Raw genomic sequence first — 18,326 nt, forward strand, 5'->3', positions numbered from 1 at the left:
CAGATGCCTTCCCTCCCCAACGGGACAAGTCATAATTACACAGGCTCCAACACATGCGTCTTCACCAACATGACTGTACCTAGAGAGTGGGTCAGGCCCACCATGGCTCTGAGCTCATGTCTTCCCCGCCCTAGTGTGTGATCACCCTTTGCCCCAACTCTGTGTGTCTGGTTGGGGAGGACAGGGTGTGATCTGGACCTAATGACCAGATGACAACAGACAGAATAAAAGACAGATCCAGAGACCTTCAGTGAAGGGCATGGCCTGTCTGATGTTTGGTGATCATTCAAATCAGCAGGGGTATTCATTTGGAAAAGGGACATTGGCAATAGTGAGGCTAGGTTTAGGAGTCCCCATGCCACCCACACACACCTGAGAGTTGCCCACAAGTGAGGCCAGTCAGAAGAGTCCCCATGCCATCCACACACACCTGAGAGTTGCCCACAAGTGAGGCCAGTCAGAAGAGTCCCCATGCCATCCACACACACCTGAGAGTTGCCCACAAGTGAGGCCAGTCAGAAGAGTCCCCATGCCATCCACACACACCTGAGAGTTGCCCACAAGTGAGCATATGGGTGACACCTGTCCAAATACCCCACCTGTCCTCCAATAGAGCTCTTCCTCCCTGCAGCCAGCGCTCATCTTTAAGGCTCCAGAATCATTAGAGTAGCTCGTCATATACAAAGGCAACCTTCCTTTGGATGTGTGGTTCATGATTCATTTCAAATTAGCCTCCAGTCTAACAACCACAGAGTGACAGGTTCAAGCAGACGAGTCTTGAGCTCATGAATGGGTTAATTCAAGGGAGATTTGCTTACACATTTCAGATAAGAAATCCCATATCACACACAAACACACCTTACTTCCCTGAGTATTAGTTGGTGTTCCTTTAGATTACTGTAAACTGAGTATTAGTTGGTGTGCCTTTAGCTTACTGTAAACTGAGTATTAGTTGGTATGCCTTTAGCTTACTGTAAACTGAGTATTAGTTGGTGTGCCTTTAGCTTACTGTAAACTGAGTATTAGTTTGTGTTTCTTTAGATTACTGAGTATTAGTTGGTGTGCCTTTAGCTTACTGTACACTGAGTATTAGTTGGTGCCTTTAGATTACTGTAAACTGAGTATTAGATGGTGTTTCTTTAGATTACTGAGTATTAGTTGGTGTGCCTTTAGCTTACTGTAAACTGAGTATTAGTTGGTGTGCCTTTAGATTACTCTAAACTAAATGTCTGAGCCTTGGCTTCTCCCATTGTGGTTTCAGGAGTGTTGCTGACAGCAGGTCTAGCCTAACTGGACATTGCCAACTCAAATTACAAACCTGCTGTTCTGGTGTTTTGATGTAGCAAGGTTTCAGTTTGTTTCAAAACATAATAGTGATCCCCAGACTTTTAGATGTGCTCTTGACAAACACCAGTCCCAGCGGGATGATGGATTACTGTGTGACTAATTTTATTACACCTCAATTATTCAGGAGAGCTGCTCTATCATAAAGACAATTCACTGCAGGTGTTCCTAAATGACCCTCACTCAACCAAGTAATTGCCTTCCTGCTCTATTTTTATATTCATCTATTTTCAGATGTAATGGTTGGCACCTAATATGTCTGGAAGACAGACAAGAACCAGTGTTATCAATGCACTGGAACAGGCCACTGGACAAACAGTATCATGAAATACTCTGTGGCATCTCTATGAACAGAGTGATTATGTTTCTTTTTTTCTTAAAAAGGGTTAGTCGTACAGTTTTTATAGGTTTTTATACATATAAAACATAATATGTATAACATTTTTGATTTAGCCTATTGTAGGCTAGCTGGCTGGTTGGCTGGCTGACTGACTGGTCTTTGGGCTTGACCAAAGAAAAATATTTTCAAGGCGGCTCTTTGTTATGAAGTAGACGCCGATACGGTGGCCTAGGGTTAGTGTGAAAGGCACGCACGGCATGGAGACACATGAAGAACTGTCCAGAGATGAAGAATACGTTTGCAAAAAACAGTAGGCAAACAGTGCTATCTAACTTTTCAGGCGAAAGGAAGAAACACTTCCGAATTAGCAAAGCACCATCCAGATTTATTTCAAAGAATTCAAGGTGAGGTTTCAATTAATGTTAACGTCACATTAGCAATGCATCCTTATATGATTGTTTTCCTTATCCTGGAATACACGTTACCATTATTCTGGTTTGAGACAGATGTATAGCCAAATATCTAAACTAGGTATCGTTAACGTTTTGTGAGGGCTCTGGGTGAGTCTTTTGAAGTTGTGGAAATTATTTCTCTTTAAAGAAAAATCTCCACATATGTGTCCGAACAATAAGGAGCTTGTCATGTTAGCATCACGTCACACAATATTGCCTTATATTATGCCATCACCTGAACCAATCTCAACTAGCTGGCCAACATATAGGTAGCTAGCTTATTTCATATAGCAAGCGGATGTGAACTTTCTAAAAAAATATTACAAAAAAAAGCAATATTTTCCGTAAGGATGACCTATTGGCTGCTATCACTTACAATTGTAGTTCTAGGAAAGTTCTGAGTTATGCCCTTGTTCACGTAGAAGAACCAAATGTTTTCGTAAGGCTGATTTCAGTTGTGAAACTTCAAAATATGAAATGGTTCATAGTTGTGTGGGTTGGGGGGGTTCCACAGATAGGGTTTGCAGGCTGGATTACTTGTTGAAGGTAGCACACACAAACATTCCTTATAATGTGTCATACACAAAGTCATATGGCCTTGCTACTGTTGGGGCTAAAGTGTTTGCTAATGATAATAATATGCTAACGATAGCATTTTGCCTGACACTTTGCCTGTCTTTATTTTATAGCGTGCGAAGGGGGGTTATGCACTTCCATAAATGTGTGTGTAATAGTTCAGTCCCATTATGCTGTGTGAATATATCTGAGAATGTTAGTGCTACATTTGGTGTCCATTAAAATGTTCCATTTTAGAATGTATTTGTGTTCCCTGCTTGTGTTAATGTGTCAACAAGCATAATCCCACATCGGACTCGAACTCAGAAACTCGGGCATAGAAGACAGGCGTGCTAGCAAGAAGGGGCAAAACCCATAGATGCTAGCGTCTGTCGCCAGCACATCTCTTGAAGTGTCGGGAGTGAGGTTCTCACTGCACAGCACTGTAGCCACTGTCTGCTGTTACACTCACCCCTCTAAACCTCACTCCCAATCCAGGTCACGGCACCAATGCAACCCGTGTTGTGCAGACACGCACAGTCTGACACCGGACTCGGACTCACAACTTTGGGCATGGGAGGTGGGCGTGCCAGCAAGGAGGTTAAAACCCAAGTGTCAGGGATTGAGATTAACTGAACAGCAACTCATAACTCAACTCATAATCATCTCAGTTCAGAGAGTTCATGTTTGAGGACTTTTGAATGCTTTACATAGCTTCTGCTGTCTATAACAAGTCATTAAATAAAGGATCGTTGTGCCATGTTGAAACGGTGGGATCACCATACAGGCACACATCTTTTGCAAATCAAACTGGCAGTGTTAACCTCAAGACGAACAATCATATTGCTGCTTAAACTCATTTACAAGAAACTATATCTGCAATAATCTGTTAACCTACACTAACAGTGAGCAGCTGTTCGGGTGCTGTTCTTTAAAACTTGAATGCTCTCTCCCTACCTTATCCACTCATCAAGTTTGTATGTATCATGTATGTTTGAATGTATTGTGGACATTTACCACACGTATGCTAGCATGCTCATGATGCGTGTATAAATTCATCTGCCGTGTTTCTGATTCTCTCCCATCCCCTTCTGCCAGAACCCCCCCCCCCCTCCCCTTCTTTCTCTATCTCTACCCGGTCGGCTCAAAGCAGATGCTCCCCCCTTATGTGCCGAGGTTTTGCTTAAGGTTTGCTCCTGTCGCCTGTCGAGTTGTCGAGTTTTTCCTTGCCCCTGTCGCCATTGTGCTTGCTCTAAGGGGGTTCAAGCCCTGGGCTCTGTAAAGCGCCTTAAGACAATTTTATTGTTTTGGCGTTATATAAATAAAATTGAATTGAATTAAATTGTACTTTTTTAATGGAATTGAATTTCATCTTTAAACTTCGAATTTTAAAACTTCGAGAAATTTACAATGTATTTGTGTTTAGTGAAATGACCATATTGTTCACCAGTCAGGTCCATGTTGATTTTGTGTTGACACCTAAATCGGGGGGGGGGGGGTTGCCCTTTTTCAGGTTTGAATAACAGCTCTAAAAATGCCTCTGCACGTTCCTGACCAAACAGGGCTGCTGCATAAGAGAAGATGGGGAAACAACCATCACGGTAAAAGTCTAACACGGTCATTCAGAACGTATTGGCCTTTCAGTTCAAGCACAAGTTCAACACTATGATACCCTACAATACAACAGCCCAGCAGAGGCACAGTTTACACAGCCATTCCTGTGAATATCAGAAGAGATTGCATTGTTGCCAGCAGAACAAGTTCCCATTTTAGAAACTAATCAGCTTAGACCAATATTCCATCCCACAACACCAGTTAGAACAGACTTACTTTTTTCGTCAAATGTACACAGCATCTGACAGTACAGCACTTTTTCTGTATCCTGTTAAGACTCTGTAGGATGATATTTTAGTGTTCCTGGGGAAAAGCCTCAAATAGTTTGGTACACTGATGCCATCCTTGGGAACAGGAGCTTGGTCTCCTAACAGGCTACAGGTAATAACAGGGCCATACCTCACAAGTGGCAACAAAGATTCACCACAGCTATCCAGATTAACACAGAGACAGTTGCCTTAGTGATGGCTCTTATTATAGTCATCAGGCCTGGCTGTACATCTTGACTCTGTCATCTTTCTCTAGAAGATTCTTCCCATTTGGCATTCAGACAGTTGGTGCAAGCAGACATATTCTGCCAATGGTCCTTTTAGAGTTCTTGCAAAGACAGAATAACTATTTTTACGAATGAAATACTAATGTAATTTAAAATAGGAAACAGAGGGGATGTGATGTTCTATTGTGATCTCCATCATCACTGCCTCGATTAAAACACATAACATGCAGAATGGGGTGCTGTTGGGTGTGGCGATGGTCGCCTGAGTGAGAACACTGAGCTTTAGTCATGTGTTTTTGTGGGACAGTCATAGAAAACGGTGGGTCAAAAGAGGGTACTCTGCATAGAAGCAAACCCAGAGCAGTGGGTGAAAGCAAGAAGCACATCTGATGATTTAGGTAGGTTTACCTTTCTGTCAGTGAAGATCTTGTCTGGGGGCGATGGGAATACCCATACAGTAGCTGACACCAGAATATATCTGTACCAGGGTAAGATACTGGATGCTTACTGCATGTTATACAACACAACTTCACTACACAATCTTTAACTATATCAACCTTGCCGTTGGATTGTAGTTTAGATTTTAAGTAGTGGAACGCATAAACAAAGGGCTTGTGTTCGACGCAGGATTTATAAGGTTGCCACACACCAAAATACTAGGCACGTTACAGAAAGTAAGCAATGGTTCAAGTGTAACTACTCAAACACATATTTCTACGCTCTATTCAATAGGCTACTGCACACTGCTACGTGAAAGTGGTGATTGTACCTCTCAGCATCATTAGGCAAAATTCCTAATAATTTACAATCGACTGAACATGCATGTTCAATTATAATAATGTAGTTATTTAGACATTAATGGGCTGCAGTGTGGCATTCACACTTTGAAACGACCTACATCGCCCCATTTATTTCACGGGACGAACCCTAAATCCCAACGACATGCTACACTAGGTGCTGTGGAGACCACAGTAAACCCGCACAAATTGGCAAACAGACTACTGCACAGACGGTTCCGGGCGTTTCCGGCTGAGAAGGTGTGGAGTAAACGGTTGACAATTTATATTAGTTTTACCGAGGCTAAACGCAAAGAGTGAGAGAACAATTACTAGCGACTAATTTGCCCTCTACAAAAAATATAACGGTTTAATTTTCATGAAAACTATTTTCAGTCCTGCACTGGGTTACCTGTTTTTCGGACGAAAAATTAAAAGTACCCCCCCCAACACACACACAGTGCCTCGCATCAGCGCCAGTGAGTGGACTACTGCTGACCAAAGAAGAAGCACACTGCCCCGTTTGCCTTCGCATGACATGGCAAAAGTGTCGTTTAGAAAACAGACAAATCAAAAGACCATCAAAGTAACCTATTTGTACACTTAAGTAAGCCGAGTGTGGGCTCCTCCTCTAATAGCACTCACCTCTTTCAAATAAATGGCCCTTTTGTTCCTCGGTCAGGTGAACTTGCTGAGGTGTTCTTTGCTCCACTCTATTCGCGACTGCAATTGTCTTACCAAACGTAAAACGGCCAAATATTTTCAGTGAAGGGTAGCCTCTGAGTTGGGCTACAAAAATTGCACCGAAGAAATACTAGTAAACTACAGGACATATCCCATCTTTGATCAACTGCAGTGTAATTATAAAGAGGCTGTCCCTCTTGAATGGTTCTGAGAAATATGTTACACCTTTCTTTGTAGCTAGTATCGGTGGCTACACAAGCGGGTGTTGAGTTGCGTCCCTGCTTAAACACTAGGCTACTACACTACAGGCAACACCGGGAAGAGACATCTCGCTAAGCATCTCGTCCAGTGAGTATTGGGCGGAGTTAGTGCTGACCTACCAACCAATGATGCGTGAGAGGAACATAGCGAGTATTCCTGACACATTGTAGGCCTTGGTCTAGCTTTTGTTGCCTATGCTCTTGTGGAAACCTAGAGATGTTTGGGGGATACGCCCGTTATATTATAAAGCCTACTTATGGCTTATAAACAATCAGCCATCACTTTGAGTGTTAAGATTTTTTACATATTAATTTATGTATCCGTTTTTTTCCCCTGGGTCTAAAATATTTAGCTTGGGCCACCACATTACATTCCAACCATCTAATCGATAAATATCACGCGCTCTGGAGAACGAAAACGATTTTTAATTTAGGTTTTAATAACATTACAGTAACCTTGTGGTCAAGGGTGCCATTCTATTGCATACACTATTTTAAACTGCTTACAGTAAACGTAGGTGTTGGTTGTAGCGTCCTTGTGAGATGCGCTTGATGTACATTACAAAACGTGACTTACAGGTGTAGATCAGCTCAATTTCGGAGGTGTGTGAAACAAACTGAAACATATTTCTTATTGTAAACTGACATGTCGCTGAATGGATAAGTATCCTGTCATTATTGGGAGGCCTTAGACGGAAATGGGTTGGGTTGTGATGGCATGTCGTTCTTGTGCCACCTAGTGGTCATCACTAAATGAACATCTCTGAAAGACCGAGGTATACAATTAAGTTCATATCTAGTTTCAAGGATCTCTGGAGCCTGACTTAAATATTGATCTTTGTTACTCTTTGAAAGTCAATAGTGGCCTGAGATCCACTGTCGTTTAGAGAGAGTACTTTTTGAAAATAATGTAGAGAACTGATTAATTTAGGGGGTCAGAAGAGCTTGTTTTCACTCACTGTTAATGTGTGCCTCATACTGCCTGTTCTTATCTCAGCCATTATGTGAAATTCAGCAGAGATTGATGTGTGGAGTTGTTTATTGCAGAGTATGGTTCTGCTGGAAAACCCAAGTCTCTTTTCTGAGGATGCTGGACATCGAGGTTCTATTGTAGTCTATAAAATCAAGTCAAGTAAATGTGTGCCATTGCTGTTTCTTAGAATACTTCAAGACTGTACACATTGCATCTGTTTAGACATTTTTACTGGCTGTCATTGATCTGCAATATGTACAAGAGACGCACTAGTTTTCCAGCTTTCTTTTCTTCCGATTGGGTAATTTTTTGGCACCAGTTCAGAGTTGAATGGTTAAAAGGCCCACGCACAGAGAACCTCAACCAAACGTAAGGAAAGACTGACATTCTAATATTGCCCATGCTAAAATGCCACCTGAATTTTAAAGGCCCTCAAAGCAACCTGGCTCTACCGGAGGAAAACAAAGGGGACGGGGGGTGTGGGCTCTAAGCCTTACTTACAGGGTGCTTCCTGTGACATTTCAGTACTGACTGGGATGAAGGGGACCCCCTGTTTTGTGCAAACAGGGTCTGCCTCAGCACCCAGCTGTCTCATTAATCCCAAACGGCCCCGCCTGAAAAGTGTCAGTCAGCACACTGGGGGGCTTAGAGAGAGGTGACCAGGGTGTGTGGGGCACAAACACTGCTGTTGATTGGAGAGATAGGCAGCGTTACTGTGTGTGACATGATAACAGGTTGACAGCTTGTCAGTGCGAAGGGCATCTTGGGGCAAACAGGGGCTATTTTCCAAACCACCCCCTATACGCTCCCCTTATCCACCCTGACATTCATGCACCCACATGGCAGGTCTGCTACATCAGTCAGTCTCTTCCCAAACCAACCAGTGGCAAGTGGTAGTGGGTCGTAAAACGGTCCAACAGTCGGATGGCATTGACGAAGGTTTTGCAAGGTAGCACTACGTGTCTTTGCTACAATACATTGAAAACAAGTCGACCCTTATCATCCAAATGTATGTGGGTCCACACGATTTGTCATGTCCATCGTGCTGCAGTGTGTGCATGACATAAAGTCCCTCTTTCCCTCATAGGGACTTCAGGGTTTTCCAGAGTTTGTCTACTACAGCCGCTCTCTTAATTAGCCGTGAGTAGGACTCCATGAATTAGATCAGAAAAGGGTAATTGAAAAGGGCCACGGACAGGATGCAAGAGAGAGAAAGAGAGAGAGATAGACAGGGGTGAGAGAGAGAGAGGCAGGGTGTGTGAGAGAGAGCGAGGGTGAGAGAGAGAGAGAGAGAGGGTGAGAGAGAGAGAGAGAGAGAGAGACAGGGTGAGAGAGAGAGAGACAGGGTGAGAGAGACAGAGACAGGGTGAAAGGGAGACAGAGAGACAGGGTGCGAGAGAGACAGAGACAGGGTGAAAGGGAGAGAGAGAGAGAGAGAGAGACAGGGTGAGAGAGAGAGCAGGCCATACCACCAATAAACATAGGCCTGAACTCATAGTGTTTTTTTTTTTTTTTTTTTTTTTTTTTTTTTTTGTATCTATTCTTATCTGTCTATGTTTTTTCTTTACGTAATTATTATAATTGTAATGTTTTTTATTTAAGCATTTTTATTTTATGTATTTTTATTTATTTTTTTATTATTTAATTAACTTATCTGTTCCTGTATTACCATTGTTGTTATTATTGTTGTTATTATTATTGTTCTTATTGTTTAAGTGCTTTGGCAACAGTGTACCATACATTCATGCCAATAAAGCCATTGAAAATTGAAAATTGAAATTGAGAGAGAGAGAGGGTGAGAGAGAGAGAGAGAGAGGGTGAGAGAGAGACAGGGTGAGAGAGAGAGAGGCAGGGTGTGAGAGAGACAGAGACAGGGTGAGAGAGAGAGAGACAGGGTGAGAGAGACAGAGACAGGGTGAAAGGGAGAGAGAGAGACAGGGTGCGAGAGAGAGAGACAGGGTGAGAGAGAGAGAGAGACAGGGTGTGAGAGAGAGAGACAGAGTGCGAGAGACAGAGAGAGAGGGTGAGAGAGAGAGAGAGAGACAGGGTGTGAGAGACAGAGAGAGAGGGTGAGAGAGAGAGAGAGACAGGGTGTGAGAGAGAGAGAGGCAGGGTGAGAGAGAGAGAGAGAGAGACAGGGTGAGAGAGAGAGAGAGGCAGGGTGCGAGAGAGAGAGACAGGGTGAGAGAGAGAGAGAGAGACAAGGTGAGAGAGAGAGAGAGAGGGTGTGAGAGAGAGAGAGGCAGGGTGCGAGAGAGAGAGAGACAGGGTGAGAGAGAGAGAGAGAGGGTGAGAGAGAGAGAGACAGGGTGCGAGAGGTTATGGAAAAGGAAACAATGAAGATAGTCTTAGGCAGACTGATTCTTGAGACTACAGAGTTCTCTATGTGTAGCGGGCATGATTTTCTTTTTAACTATGGTGTATACATGTCACTTACAGATTTTAAGATTTTAGCAGTGGGAAGACACATATTTTTGGACATTTGTGCCATTTCCCTCTCATGGCTTGCATTAATGTGATGAAATTGAATTTGAGATGAAGTTGAGGTGGAGAGCAGGAACTAGAAGGAGAAGGACTACAGAGCCTTCCAGCCAAATGAAATCTAGACATTAAATAAGAGCTCTTAACTACTGTGTCTGCAAGGTCCTGACCTCAATTAAAGTTAGAGTCTCCTGAGGCTCTTACACTCAAATAGCTCTTCTAACTCTCAAAGTGTGTGTGTGTGTGTGTTTGTATGTGTGACAGAGAGAGCGATATGTAAGTGTAGGTCTACACAAAGACATTTTGATTTATTTTTCTTTGTATTAGTTCTTCTATTTGTTATGTTTCTTATTCTATTATTGTATATAACTGCACTTTTTGAATTTATAGAGTTGGGAGAGAGTTGGTTAGTGCATACATACACTGTATGTGTATGACTGCATTACCACCAGGGGGCCTCAGCACACCTCCACGCGTTCAACCTCTGCATGCCACTGGAACACCACTAGGGGTCTATCTGTGCACGTGCCTGCAGCAAGATGATAACTATATTCTGTGTTGTGTGACGTTGGATAATGAGAGCTCTTAATTATGAAAAGTTGACTACTAGGAAGGCTGTATTAATGCCAGTGGGCCGGCCTACTGTTGGTAGTGAAACACTGCGGTCGGTATGCGCATCGTTGTGTTTTGTGATACATTGGCCTGTCTGAGTGTGTGATGGGAGTATGAGGCTGTGAGCGAACTATAGTTTGTAACATAACCAAGTCACGCATGGAGCAAGGTTCCAGATGCTTTGCCTTGCGCATTGTCATATCTATAACTAGCCTACTGGTACGTAAAAAAAGGAGAGCCCACCCGCGAAAATCATGTGTGCTCCAACAATTGTCTGGCGCCAGGTCTGGGTAGGAGGCATATTGTTCCGGGGATATTTAGTTGGTCCATGAGGTTTTTTGTATTGGCTAAGTGGTCCTTGTGTTTATACATTATAGGAGCAAGACCATTACACAACACCTTATTAACATTAGATGGGGGACCGGTATGAAAATGTGACCTTCTCTCGCCTTTTATCTTTCACCTTTGAATAATGTAACTTATAAACACGTCGGCCCGGCAGAAACAAACGAACAACGCGATGGACAACCCAAGAGGCAACACTCATTTCTGGACCGATGAACAGACGCGATTCATGCTCAATCAACTGTTGCTGTTGTTGGTAGTGGTGAAGAGGTCAAGTGGAAATGGCTGTATCACCACTAGTTGTAATGAAAACAGCGCCACCTATCGTATCGGATACGACATGCTTTCGGCCAATGATTCGATTTATTCACTGCCATGTATATTGGGATAATAGCAGTTGCCCCAAAAGATAGCATAGTCCGACTAAAGCAAGATTCGAATTATACCATCATGTAAACGCACTGACTGGGACCTGCACATTTGATAGGGGCCACAGGCTGTGAACATGGCCATAAGACAAGGGCTACTCACAAACATGCTCATGGGCCACAGGTTGAACATGGCTATTAAGACATGGGCTACTCACAAACATGCTCATGGGTCACTGCAGTAAACATGGCCATAAGACATGGGCTACTCACAAACATGCTGTTTATTTTCAGAAGTGACCCGTCAATGTTTCACCCCTGAAAATGAGCAGAGCAAGTCATTCCAATGCAAGGATACATTTTTCCCTTAAAGTAAAACATTTAATGTTTAATGTGATTAATAGGATTAATGTGTTGACACAGCTGGCGCATTTCTGTGTGTTTGAAAGGGAAATAATGAATTTGCAATTTTTGTAAGAATTGGCAATACAAAATATGTAATTCTGACGAGAGTTACATCAGCGCATGAAAGTTTGCTTTGCTGTTACATCATACTCTCCAAACTTGGCAGCTCCGCCCTCAACCCGAGTCAAAGAGCCCAGTCTTCCTCTGCTCCCACCCAGCCGCAGTGCAACCTCAAGTGGAGACAACGCTCAGCAAACTCCTGAGCTGGAGCCGTATGCTGAGTCTCCTCTCAGGGGTTGTTGTCTGACACATGTGCAGTGGACTCATGAGGAGGCTCTCGTCTGGCCAGCTGTTGTATTAACAGGAAGTGGACTGTTTAGCAAAAGACCATCGCTGGTATAAACAGCTAACAGACTGCTGATTTACACTTGCAAATACATACATAGGTGTTTATGATAATTGGGTGCATCAGCATTTACACTGGTACATTTTAGTAATTTAAATGGAAAATGCACTTAATGGTCTATAAATGTTCCTTGTATACATGTATACATGTCATTATATTAGTTTTAAGTTTTTATTTAATTGTGTGTTTCTGTTGCAATCTCACCTAGGTTCAGAGCTCAGTCGTTTGTCCAAGGAGATTGTGCAACTCCATCTTTAAAACACCCAAGCCCAATATAAATGTTTACTGGATTTATGTAATACTGTGGTGAAGTTCCTTGGGACCAACATGACTACTGGCCACTATTTAAGTTTGTTAGCCTCATTAAATATTACATTTAGCTGACGAAGCTCCTCCTCTCTTTAAAGGATATTTATATGCATTTCAATACCTTCAATTCATATTCACTGTTTTTGCAGTGATGCTGGCTTGTCTTGTAGCCTGTGACATTCCTGTTGAGGAATGTCAGTGTTTATCCAGTGCGGAATGACAAACATTCCCTGGGGCTTGCTTCTCATGGACCTGCTTGGGAAAAGAGCTGTAGGTGCGGGGGGTGTGATTTCTGCAGTTGTTCTATGCCTAAAGCCAAACGCACAAGTATCAAAGCACAGGCCTTGGTTCATGAATAGTTTACAGCTGTGGTTCCGGCACCCCATATCCACACCCAGAACAACCCTGCAATCATGGCTGTAAGCGTGAGATGAGGCACCGTGTGGGGGTGGGGGAGGAGAGAGGAGGAGGGGAGAGGGTTCTGAGGGCTATGCAGGGGCTCCAGGACGAGATCAAAGGATACATCACTGCTTTTACACATGAAACAGTCCAGGGTGATAAGTAAACAATACAGTTTGATTAGTACTTCACCAAAGTTTCCTCTCATTCAAAAGTCAAGCGTCCCTTTCCAAATCTCCCATCCCAGCTGTTAACAGCTGTGGGCAGCTGTGAGCTGACAGACAAACAGAGCTCCTTCAGGCAGTATTGAAATGTTCTGCACTAATCTCTGGATATCTTGTAGATTTGAAGCGCACAATGTTACTCTGGGCACTAGGGGAGAACTAGGCAGTCCAAATGGGCTTTAGGACCTTGCAGAGAAAGAGGAGCGTCTGAGGTCACTCGATCCAGGGGGAGGTCTCTCTCCCAACCTCCCAAGGAATGCTGAATAGCCTCATTTGCATATCCCTCTGCCCAGCTTCCAGAAGTTTCCTTGTGTCAGTATAAATAAAGGTTTGCACAGGGGCTCAGTTCTACACCTCCAAGTCACTGAGAAGCCAAGAGGAGCCGTGCACCGCTGAAACCAGTGCTGTGATTGTTCTCGAGGTAAGACTGCAGGAGTCATTGTACTTTTCTTTATTCTTTCTGTGGGGAGTGTTTCTGTATTTTCTAAGTAGATTTTTCTACTGTTGTGTAAAAAGGGTAAGATTTGTATTTTTGGGAACTATCTTCTTTGTCTTTCTTTGTAACACATTTGTGTTTGATTAACATTTGTGTATGTGCCATGTAATATATGCATTAACCACTTTCTCCTGAATGATTCATTTTGCTCTGAGTCATGGTAGAAGAATCTAGGGCATGTTGTCTCATTTTTCGTTTGAGGTCAAAGAATAAGTGTTTTTTATATAAGATAGGGAATATGAGAATATGTCATTATGAGTGCTGAAGATTTATAAAGGTAAACAGCAGGTTTCTCTTCCACCGCATGCATGTGTTTAACCTTACCAGGCACGCTTCACTTCTTGCTCTCAGAAAGACAAATCAGTCAGGTAACCCAGAGAACAGAATGAAATTATATTATGGGATTGCACAGGCATTTGGATCTTTTAGACATGTCCAGGGAAACAGACAGGGAACTTGGTGAGGATAAAGTTAGGGAGGGGCTGTCCATTGTTTCCTTCCATAAGACCTCCTCCTGCAGAACATGGATGCTGGGCCACTCTGGCACTGCTGATTGGCCAAAAGTTTGAGTTGGATCTTGCTCCAACCAATCAGAAGTGTCTACGTGACTCCGCCTGAGTGCATGTGTCCATGTGGCATTTTGGGGCAGATGAAACCACAGCCTCTAAGCTAATGCATGGGAAGAGGCATCGCACAGGGGAAGACATCTTTCAATGGATTCAAACTACTATGCAGTCATTTGTGTAGAGATTACCCATGCACCTCTTGTCTTTCAGAATGAAAATGGCAAACGTTGACAACACTATGAAAATCTATCAAGGTATCTAAAGATGGTGCATAGCCAAGGATAACTAAGCTATGCCAGTAAATACTGCAGTAGTGTGTGTGATTATTATGCCGGTGCACATACACTTCCCACGATGACTCACTGATGATATCCCAGGGCAGCTGCCACTCCTCACGCTCACTCACCTAAGGCTACGCTCTCTGCTGTGGTTTTTGTCAGATGTACAAACGCTAAACACTCTTTTTTGGTGTCCATCCCTGTCCTTAACCTAAGAAGTCTTCACTTTATTATTTTATTCACCAAAACTCGCAACCAACTCTCTGCTGTTTGCCTCACACACTCCAATCAATTAAGGCTCAGGTATAAAGGAGAAAAGACAGTAAAGACAATGAAGGTGGTCAGGGCTTAAACTGATTGATTCATAAAATAAATGCACACTCTTGACTACCCCAGTGCCCCCCCCCCCCCCCCTGATTGTGCTGCTGATGTGGCAACAATCTAGGAAGTGTGAGAGACTCACCAGGCCAGCCGGCCAATCAGCCTGCAAGATGTCATGTATAGACATGCTCACACAGCAGCTACACATCGTCACTGACGACCATTACAACTGACTTTTGACAACTGACCTGGCTTTTATTTTTATTTTATATTAAAGATCTGAATGTTTCATCAGTGGATTCTGGGCCTTTTCTTTGAAACCAGGTATTTAATTTGATTGAATTGTATTCTACCCTTTAGACATCCGCTGTTGCTCAAGTGCTCAGACAGAATGTGGCTGACCAATGCTGTAGTCCTGCTCTCTCTGGCTCTGGCTCTGGCTCTGGCCATCTCCTCCGAGGAGCCCAAGCTCAGCAGCCATGCCACCATGTTGGCAGACAACAGCGCCAACCTGGCCTTCAACCTGTACCACAACGTGGCAAAGGAGAAAAACCTTGAGAACATCCTCATCTCCCCCGTGGTGGTGGCCTCCTCTCTGGGCATGGTGGCCCTCGGGGGGAAGTCCTCCACCGCCTCCCAGGTGAAGAGTGTGCTGAGTGCCACGCAGCTGAAGGATGAGCACCTCCACAGCGGTCTCTCTGAGCTGCTGTCCGAGGTGAGCGACTCCGACAAGCGCAACGTCACCTGGAAGATCAGCAACAGGCTCTATGGTCCTAGCTCCGTCAGCTTCGCCGATGATTACGTCAAGAACAGCAAGAAGCACTACAACCTCGACCACTCGAAGATCAACTTCCGCGATAAGCGCAGCGCCGTCAATGCCATCAACGAGTGGGCCTCCAAATCCACTGACGGCAAAATGCCTGAGGTCACTAAAGATGTGCAGAACACAGATGGAGCCATGCTCATCAACGCCATGTTTTTCAAACGTGAGTATCTAGTGTATTATTCTAGTTTCTTCTAGAGAGAGGCATTTTTATTCTCAGTTAAAATTTTAGGTCAAAAAACAATAAGTTCCTGTTTTTTCACAACAGCTCACTGGAACGAGAAGTTCCATCACAAGATGGTCGACGACCGTGGATTTATGGTGACCCGCTCATACACCGTGTCCATTCCCATGATGCACCGCACTGGTGAGTCTCTCACCTTCACCCTCTCTGGACTTCTGAGATCCTGTCCTCCTTAAGGAGCGTCTGCATTTTTAGAACATGATTCAGAAGTTTGCTGAACACATGGTATATTATGCTCATTTCTAGAACATGATTCAGAAGTTTGCTGAACACATGGTATATTATGCTCATTTCTAGAACATGATTCAGAAGTTTGCTGAACACATGGTATATTATGCTCATTTCTAGAACATGATTCAGAAGTTTGCTGAACACATGGTATGTTATGCTCATTTCTAGAACATGATTCAGAAGTTTGCTGAACACATGGTATATTATGCTCCACCACAGGTCTGTATGACCATTATGAGGACACTGAGAACAGGCTGTTCCTGCTGAGCATGCCACTGGCCCATAAGAAGTCCAGCGTGGTCTTCATCATGCCCTACCATGTGGAGCCTTTGGAGAGGATCGAGAAGCTGCTGACCCGCAAGCAGCTGGACACCTGGATGAGCAAGATGGAGGAAAAGGGAGTCGCCATCTCTCTGCCCAAAGTCAATATGGAGGTCAGCCACAACCTGCAGGTATGTAGTCAGCTCTGTCTTTTCCTCAGAAGCAATGGTACAGATGAGTTAGAGGTTGGATGGAGCTGTGAAGAGGAGACTAATTAAGAGGGTAAACATGAATGTTTGCATGTGTTCATGTTGGAAAATGTCATTTTTTCTAGAAACATCTTGCTGAACTGGGTTTGACTGAGGCTGTGGACAAGAGCAAAGCTGACCTATCAAACATCTCTGGCAAGAAAGATCTGTACCTGTCCAACGTCTTCCATGCGTCCTCGCTGGAGTGGGACACGGAGGGGAACCCCTTCGACCCCAGCGTCTTTACTAATGAGAAACTCAAGAGTCCCAAGCTCTTCTATGCTGACCATCCCTTCATCTTCCTGGTGAAGGACAACAAGACCAACTCCATCCTCTTCATTGGCCGATTAGTGAGGCCCAAGGGGGATAAAATGCGTGATGAGTTGTGATGAAACGTAAACATTCTCCCAAGCTAAAGGATGTTTATGGGTGTCAAGTTTAGAGTTCACTTTGATGGGTATGTCTGTTACCTGAAGAGCTCATTCCAGTAGATTATTCTGTGGGCTGTCAAGCTTAGCCTTTTGATCTGTGGATGCATAACATCTGATAGAGCCCATGGGATGTGTATAGCATTCTGTCCCATTGCCCTGTGTGTGAATATCAACCCTTGAATGAATAGCTCACTATTTTCACCATTTTGAATCTAATGTTCAACATGAGATCATTACTGTTCTTTGTCTTTGTGATGCTGAGTCAAAGCCTTGACAGACAGCATGCTTATATTAAGTAAGATCTCTTCTGTTTGCCTCCAATCAAATTCAGCAACAGCTTCTGATGTAGATTCCTATTTTCGCTGCTGAGTTCTCCTTTTTTCCGTTTGTGCTATCTACATGTGCCATCTTACAGTATCTTTAATGTTTAAAGAAAAGGCTTTTGCGCATTTGCAGACTTCTGAGGTCCTCACTCCAGTTTCTGCTCTGCAACCCCTCTCCAAGTCACCACTCTCCTGCATGTATATTGTTGTCTGTCTTGCTGCACTGAATATGTCCTGCTTCCTCTGCATTAGAAACAACACACAGATGAAATGCTCCACAATCACAGGCTGCTGTTACTGAATACAATGAGACACTAAGATGCCTTTGGCTTTGCCACAGGACCTCTGTTGGAATGATGTTTGTATGACATTTTTACAATAAAAAAATTTGAAAGAAATATCTGGCTTCTTTTCTGATTATCTTAGAAATCAAAACTAAATTATGAAAATGATGCTAGTATGGAAAAAGATTCAGGTCATTCATTTCTAAAAGCCTGAGAATGTTTGTAAAAATAAATACTACAATAAAAAAACTGAAATGAACCTGAACGTGATGTTTTACAAGATACAACTTTGAAAACTTTTGTTGCTGCTCTAGTTGGAAGTTATTGTGTCTACCAAAGTTCTAAAGAATTCTAAAGATTTGTATCACACATTCCAATCCCTCTCTAGTCTGTCAGAGGGAGCACATTCCACTCATTGTGGGAGAAGAGAGAGTTCTCCACACCTTCAAGGCATTGGAGCTACCGCATTCTCCTCAGGACCTCCAGGGCTTAAGGTACCAGAACTTCTTTACTGTCTGAGTGGAGATGGAGTGGAGTGGAACTCAGATGGCACAGAACAAACAGTGATCAACCTCTGAAGGCTGGGTGTGGAGGGGTGTGGAGAAACAGGGGCTGGAGTGTAGGGCTGTCATGGTGAACCAGGTGAGCAGGCCTAAGAGCTCCCAAAAAAGGTGTCAGGATTCACACGGTGGCAAGTTTGGACCAAAAAAGGATCACCTATTATAAACCTCTTTGATCCTGTTGCCAGCATCTCCTTTCAAATGACGCCTCCCAGCA

At 43.5% G+C, this 18,326-nt stretch overlaps 2 protein-coding genes across 9 annotated transcripts in view; one reads left to right on the forward strand and one right to left on the reverse strand.

The window, feature by feature from the left end:
• Positions 1-6,664, reverse strand: part of gdpd5b (glycerophosphodiester phosphodiesterase domain containing 5b) — a 43,116-nt gene extending 36,452 nt beyond the window's left edge. For 3 of the 7 annotated variants that reach the window (XR_004164289.2, XR_004164288.2, XM_031573302.2), the window contains exon 1: positions 6,223-6,660. The gene's annotated coding sequence lies outside the window, so the exon portion shown is untranslated. Of the gene's footprint in view, positions 1-6,222 lie in introns of all 7 variants that reach the window. The other 4 variants (XR_004164286.2, XR_004164285.2, XR_004164287.2 and 1 more) reach the window with 4 other exon arrangements.
• A 6,655-nt stretch (positions 6,665-13,319) lies between these two features.
• On the forward strand, positions 13,320-17,663 carry serpinh1b (serpin peptidase inhibitor, clade H (heat shock protein 47), member 1b). Of its 2 annotated transcripts, XM_012828881.2 has the most exons (6): positions 13,320-13,464; positions 14,316-14,359; positions 15,065-15,690; positions 15,796-15,894; positions 16,222-16,454; positions 16,598-17,663. In XM_012828881.2, exons 3-6 carry the CDS (start codon positions 15,096-15,098, stop codon positions 16,898-16,900), a joined length of 1,230 nt encoding a protein of 409 aa, XP_012684335.1. In that variant the 5' UTR covers positions 13,320-13,464; positions 14,316-14,359; positions 15,065-15,095; the 3' UTR covers positions 16,901-17,663. The 2 variants fall into 2 exon arrangements, with proteins under 2 accessions (XP_012684335.1, XP_031429163.1); XM_031573303.2 differs by lacking the exon at positions 14,316-14,359 and having other exon boundaries at positions 13,321-13,464.
• The last annotated feature ends 663 nt before the right edge of the window (positions 17,664-18,326 follow it).

The sequence above is a fragment of the Clupea harengus genome, chromosome 9, assembly GCF_900700415.2.
Source record: "Clupea harengus chromosome 9, Ch_v2.0.2, whole genome shotgun sequence".
Taxonomy (NCBI): Eukaryota; Metazoa; Chordata; class Actinopteri; order Clupeiformes; family Clupeidae; genus Clupea; species Clupea harengus.